This window comes from Danio rerio, chromosome 20 (assembly GCF_049306965.1).
Source record: "Danio rerio strain Tuebingen ecotype United States chromosome 20, GRCz12tu, whole genome shotgun sequence".
Classification (NCBI taxonomy): domain Eukaryota; kingdom Metazoa; phylum Chordata; class Actinopteri; order Cypriniformes; family Danionidae; genus Danio; species Danio rerio.
In genome coordinates, this window is record NC_133195.1 from 49,889,521 (window position 1) to 49,896,194 (window position 6,674).

Consider the following 6,674-nt stretch of genomic DNA (forward strand, 5'->3'; position numbering starts at 1 on the left):
TTATGTTGTTGAAGAAGGTTCTGATAAACACTGGCATTCACTCAGCCATGTAGCTGTATAAGAGACCCAAGTCCTGCTGCAGAAAACATGCCCCGACCCACGACACTTCCTCCTCCACTTTCACTGACTTTTTTCCACACTTTAGGTTCAGTCTTTCTCCAGTTTGTCGCCGAACATGTTTCTCATCATCGGACCCAAAAAAATTCAACTTGCTTTTCATCACTGAAGTGAACTTTGGACCAGTTCTCCTCTGTCCACACAACATGCTCCTCAGCACACCATAGTCTAGCCTTTTGATTCTTTCTGCTAATGAGTCCAAATGCTCTTAAACGTCGAGACGCTGTATGACGAGACAGATCTTTACCCGGTTCTGCGCTGAACTGGTGAGCAATTTCAGCTGCAGTGTGGAAATGATTGCCCATTGAGATCCTCTGCAGTATCCGGTCCTCCCTTGTATTTGTCTTCCATGGATGACCAGCCTTCTAGTGGGACTTGAATGAGTTTGTGATGTTGTAAAGATTCAATTTTCTTGAAATCACAGATTTGGAACGACCAACTTGTCTTGCTATGGCTGACAGGGTCATCCCTTTGGTCTTCAACTGGACAACCTGCTGCTGGAGGCTTTCAGTCACTTTAGAATGGCCACCATCTTGCAGAGTCAGTGAAACTGGAAGTTAGGCTGACAGGTTAATTAGGGGTTGACAGACTAGCACCATTAGCACTTTTATATAGGGGTGACTTCAGGTCAATTGGGACAGTTTTTGCATTAAAATGACCAAGGAAGGGTGTCAGAGAGACGCATTGGGTAGCACAATTGCCTCACAGCAAGAAGGTCGCTGGTTTGAGCCTCGGCTGGGTCAGACTGATTCTTGGCACACTTTTGGCCCATTAGTACCAATTAAGCATCGTGTCAACGCCACAGCCTGCCCGAGTATTGCTGCTGACCAAGTCTACCCCCGTATGACCACAGTGTATCCACCTTCTGATGGCTACTTCCAGCAGGATAACACAACATGTCATAAAGTACAAACCATCTCAGACTGATTTCTTGAACATAACATTGAGTTCACTGTACTCACTGGCTGCCACAGTCACCAGAGCTCAATCCAATAGAGCACCATTGGGATGTGGTGAAGCGGGAGATTAGAATCATGAATGTGCAGTCGAAAAATCTGCAGCAACTGCTTGATGCTATCATGTCAATATGGAGCAAAATCTCCAAATCGAAAATATTTCCAGCACCTTGTTGAATCTATGACATGAAGGATTAAAGCAGTTCTGAAGGCAAAAGGGGTCCAACCACGTACCTAATAAAGTGGCCGGTGAGTGTAATCCTCTGTTGCTGTTGTGTGTTGCTTCACTCATTAGTAACTGACAAACACAAAATACTTTACTAACAATTTTATTGAATTGACAAGCCAATTATATTATATTTCTTTCACCAAAATTAATCAGAAGAAAAACATTGCTGTTGAAAACTGAACACTGGAGCAAATAAAAATAAACCACTGGCAACAAATAATAATAAATCTTCCACCCAGGACGCATGTAACCTCTTTTCCATTAAAGCCTTTAAAAATAAGAATAAATCCAGAACTGAAAGTCTAGTCTGATCCGTCGAATACAGGCAGATTCTGGAACAAATCAAAAACTATTCACTAATGGAGCAGCGCTGATGCACCTTTAACCTCAGCTGCGGTTCTGCTGGATTGAGGAGAAACTAAGTGACTAAAAATCAACGAATAAAGATTTTAATTACAAACAATCTCCCCCATAAGCAAACTAAAACAGATGACGCCCCACAAAATAAAACCTGCTTAAAAAATTAGTACATTTCTCAAAGTCCGAATGATGAATGACACCTCGATGCTCTGATGCGCAATCGCTCTCTCTCTCTCTTCACTTGCAGTGATTGGGACTTCATTTTGTCAAAATGGCTTTGCATTTCCAAACACCAGTCTTGCAGAAATAATACAGACAGCTAAGCACATGAGAACTGTGACTAAAAGCTGACAAAATCATCCTTCCAAATAATAAGCTGAACTGATTACAGTAATTAATAACAAACATTCAGTGACCGACAGATGACCACAAGGGTTTCTCTCACAGTAGCGCATCTTTTATTATTTATAGGGGCTTGTGCTGTCATTTTCTATAAATACAACCAAAAAATATTGCAAAGCAAAAAAAATGGGTGTTTTCCAAATGATACTGAACAAGCTCGTATCAAAAATGTACACGCACTGAAAGACAATTTGGCCGCCAAGCATCAATCGCTTCCCAAATTTCCCTGATGCACGTCCACTGCCGATAAACTTCAGGCCGCCCGCGGTGAGTGGAATAAACCGCCGAGGCAAAGCAAATGTCAGGGGCCGGAGGTTCTGATGTCAGGAAGAAGTTCTGGGTCCCTGATTGTTCAGGCAGGTTTTTTTTTCACTCAATCAGCTTCTTGGCCTTGAAGAAGCGGCGCAGGTAGAAGACCTGCCACGTGGCCAGACCGATCAGACAGCACATGGAGAAGATGCTGAAGTACAGCACACGGGTGTTGGTGGACTCTGAGGAACACAACAGCACAAACAATCAGACAGGAGTTTATGACTAAGCAGAAAAATTTAGAGATGTGCCAACATTGCCTACGTTTACATGGACATCAGTAATCGAATTATTTGCCCTAATCCAGGGGTGTCCAAACTCAGTCTTGGAGGGCCGGTGTCCTGCATAGTTTAGCTCCAACTTCATTCAACACGCATACCTGGAAGTTTCTAGTATAGCTTGATTAGCTGGTTCAGGTGTGTTTGACTGGGGTTGGAACTAAACTCTGCAGGCCACCGGCCCTCCAGGACTGAGTTTGGACATGCCTGTAGGGATAGTATACAGTTTAACCACAAGAATGACCAGTCTGGTAGATAAAGAAGAGCTGGAGTCAGAAATTAAAATAAATAAATCAAGTTTACTGAAGAAAGAAGCCAGCAGAAGCCAGCTTCAACACTCGCAATGAGTTCCTAGGCCGCTCTGCTTATGCTGCGTTCACACCAGACGCGGAACGCACGTCAAGCGCGAGTGATTCACTTGTTAAATCAATGCAAACGCACGAATAGACATCTTGCAGCGTGATACGCACGAATGACGTGAATTGCGCCGGGCGAAATGAGCATTTTGCGCGTTTGACGTGCGAATCTCTCGAGTTCGAAAATCGGAACTTCAGCAGACATTCGCGCCGCGCTAACCAATCAGAAGCTTGCTCTTGTGGGGGCGTGATTGTGACGTAGAACCTGTTGATGGTGTCCCGGGGGAAATCCTCCAGGCGACACTGACAACAAGTCATCAGACTGGGCTTAGCTCAGTCAGAAGCACCGTTAAGAGCCTCCGTCATTCAGGTTAAGTTTCTGGAGGAGTTTATGAGCTCACAGAGCTGGATGCACCTCTATAAGCATGTAGTGGACTCAGACACTGTCCTAAACGTATCGACGCTGTTTATCATCCTTCAGAAAGCACATAAACACTGTTATTTTCTTCATAAAATCCATGTTAGCCATTTAGCAATGAAGCTACAGTCACCAGGCAGACAGAAGCCCTGCCACTCACGCGAATCCGCATCTGTTCTGAAGTGAATTTGACGCGCGAATGAAGCGAGTAAACTCAAATGTTCACGGATATTTATGCGAGAATATCGCGATTTATCCGCGTGTTCCATGTCTGGTGTGAACACAGCAATACAATCACCAATCAATAACAATTATACTCTCAAATAACGTCATTAACTGCGTCTTATTTTTCTCGGGATTGCTCCTGGTGCATCATTGATCAATCAACCTCACCCTGATATTTCTAGGTTTCCCGTCTGACTTTTGTGGCCACTACTATCTAATGGATCATTATTATAATGGTATTTGTTATTTTTATACAATTATTTCTTTCCCTAATAAACTGATCTACAGTATTCTTAAAGCCGGGCATGCCCTTGTCTGTGAAACAGCAAGATAGCAGAGATGGTACTTAATCTGAATAAGACAATAATATGATGAAGGTGTTTACATGAGTTGCTTTTTAATGATCCTTTCATGATCCTGTTTTACATGTTATAGCACATCATTTAATTAATGTCATTGCGCACTATCCACATTTCCTCTGACGTTTCATGAAATTTGAAGTGTTTCAGTTTTGATTTGTCGACTGTAACTGCAGTTTTGCACTTTCACTATCCTTCAGGAACATTTCATGCATGCCCCCGTGACAGACGAGATATTGGGTGCGAGTGTGAACTGCTGGAAGAGTGTTGTTTTAATGGAATTTGATACCGCACGCCGTATGGGAGAAAAACCTTCGCTAAAAAACAGCGGTTTTCTTGTGTTGGTTCTCACCATTAGTGTCTCTCATCTCCTCCTCTCTCTTCTTCATGTAGGCAAAATCGTTGACAATAGACTCTGAAAGATCCTCCAGCCGACGGAGCTCCACCTCCAGGGGCTTCAGTTTCTCCACCTTTGCAATCTAGACAAAGCGGCACAATCATCAAAGGAGGTATGAATCAGCCTCTAACACTGATATCATGAACATCCTACATGAACACAGTTAAAGCAATGACTTTAATGAAAAGCTATTTTAATTGGTGTCAGTAGGATTTTTTTATTAAATCAATACTTATAATCAGTGCAAATTGATTGAAAAATACATTAAAAGACATTTATAATGACAAAACTATTTTAATTGTATGCTGTGCTTCTCTGTTGAAATTATTGAACATTTTCCTCAATATCAATATTAAATTCATTATTTAATTTATTCATTATTAATTAAATATTATTATAAGACAATGTTTTTATATCTGATAATCATTAGCAGTAAATCATCACATTAGAATAAGCTCATGTGTGACTGAAGACTTTAAAGATGCTAGAAGTATTTGCATCTTAAAAAAAACGTATTTATTTATTTTGGATTGCAATATTGCTACATATATACATTTTTATTGCACAAATATATAAATAAATGCATGTTTGGACAACATAAAATTATTCTGAACATTAACTGTAATATAACATATAAAAAAATAAGTTATTTTTCTAAGAGAAAAAAAAAGCAAACAAACCTCTTCATAATTCTTGGCCTCAACACCATGCTTCATGTCCAAGTTGATCTGCTGGTCAGGAACTCTTCCTGTCCCTTAAAGAAAAAAAAAATGTCACAACTACAAACATCTACTAATTCTGCATCAGTTTCATTATTTATCGGTAGGCCCACACAGAATCTGCGTGTGCGCATTCTTAGCCCATCAATAATTATGTTTATTTACTTGTGTAAATGTGTGTAGATTTATATTTATTCAGCTTTTAAATTAATTTTAGTTAATTATTGACTAATATGAAAATATTCATACCACTTACAATACAGTTTGTAAAGTAATATTTTCTGTCGTTTAGTAGATCTATATTATATAAGAGACTTGTTTTGTTTACCAAGTGCATTGTAAACATTAAAGTTAAAAGGTTTTTTTTTTATTTACTAAGGTTTCAGTTATGATACTCCTAAAACTATTCCACAAGAAGCCACAGATTTAGCAAAAAAAAAAAAAAAAGTCCACAGATTTTGTCTGGGCCTATTTATCGGTCATCACAGTATCACTAGGAGCTGAACATATGGCAGCTGTAGCATGCGTTTATCAATGAAGACATCATAGACACTCACCCATAGGTGACTTGCTCTCAAAGCACACCTCGAACATGTCATAATCCTCTGTGGTGAAGGCAAACTTGCCCTTGGTTGCATCTTCTTTCACATATAAGATGTGGCCAGAGGAGTCTGTGATCTACCAGAGCCACAACAACACAGATTCAATAAAAGACAAGCAGAAAAATGATTAAACTAGTAAATTTACTTAAATACTATTAAGTAAATGTACATTATTATACGTAGTACACTTGAAGATGGTTTACCCATGTCATAATTACTGACATGTGTCACAGTGTAATAACTGCTCAGTGTGTGTGTGTGTGTGTGAAGTAAGTCTGACGTGTTCAATCTAGATTGAATGAGATCCTGGGGAAACAAACATAATACATCCACACTCATTCTTTAAGCGCCATATTTTGGCAAGTTAACGTTTAACATTATTTATTTGCCTTACGTTATATGTTTAGCCAGCGTAATGTTACTAAAGCGAGCAAATTAGTCATTAAATCACCGTCCAACCAGGAAGCGCCATGTAGCACTAACACACGGCCTCGAGTTTAAACTCACAGAAGCACTACAGTCGCCACACATTAACCTAAAACTCTGATGCTAAAGAAACGGAGGAGCTGATTAGAGCTGTTAGCGATGGTTCGAGTGAACATTAAAATCGTTAATCCTGTAGATGTGTTGCGTGACGTCACCTTCAGGTTGGTTTTCGTGTTCGGCTGCTCGCTGATCTCGTATTCTCCGGTAACGAGCACGTCTTTATGGATCTCCTCCCGCAGACACTTTCTGCTGCGCACCGGCAGGTAGAATGAGATGGATAAGACGGACTGAATCACAAACAACAGTGAGAGCGAGAGCAAAAGCACACGGAACCGCGCCATGACGAGCCGATCGCTCCACTACTGCAGGCCCGGGTCGAGGTGCGTGCTGCGCATGCGCTCTCAATTCGCGCACGCGCACTGACTCTCCACTTTCTCTGTGTGTCGAGAGCGCCCACTCGT

General features: G+C 40.8%; 1 protein-coding gene across 2 annotated transcripts; it reads right to left on the minus strand.

The window, feature by feature from the left end:
• Nucleotides 1-1,386: 1,386 nt before the first annotated feature.
• On the minus strand, nucleotides 1,387-6,632 carry tmed10 (transmembrane p24 trafficking protein 10). 2 transcript variants are annotated; one of them, NM_001310040.1, is made up of 5 exons: nucleotides 6,369-6,632; nucleotides 5,683-5,803; nucleotides 5,087-5,154; nucleotides 4,362-4,488; nucleotides 1,387-2,555 (listed from the first exon to the last, which is right to left on the minus strand). In NM_001310040.1, the coding sequence occupies exons 1-5, from the start codon at nucleotides 6,552-6,554 to the stop codon at nucleotides 2,434-2,436; spliced, it is 624 nt and encodes a 207-aa protein (NP_001296969.1). In that variant the 5' UTR covers nucleotides 6,555-6,632; the 3' UTR covers nucleotides 1,387-2,433. The 2 variants fall into 2 exon arrangements, with proteins under 2 accessions (NP_001296969.1, NP_999863.1); NM_214698.2 differs by having other exon boundaries at nucleotides 5,087-5,160.
• Between the last annotated feature and the right edge of the window lie 42 nt (nucleotides 6,633-6,674).

Excerpts from the sequence above, each read along its gene's own strand:
- tmed10 (NM_214698.2), bottom strand. The coding sequence starts at position 6,554 with ATGGCGCGGTTCCGTGTGCTTTTGCTCTCGCTCTCACTGTTGTTTGTG. Across the intron at positions 5,804-6,368 it reads ACACGAAAACCAACCTGAAG|ATCACAGACTCCTCTGGCCA; the intron begins GTGACGTCACGC and ends TGGCTCTGGTAG. Across the intron at positions 5,161-5,682 it reads TGAGAGCAAGTCACCTATGG|GGACAGGAAGAGTTCCTGAC; the intron begins GTGAGTGTCTAT and ends TTTTTCTTTAAG.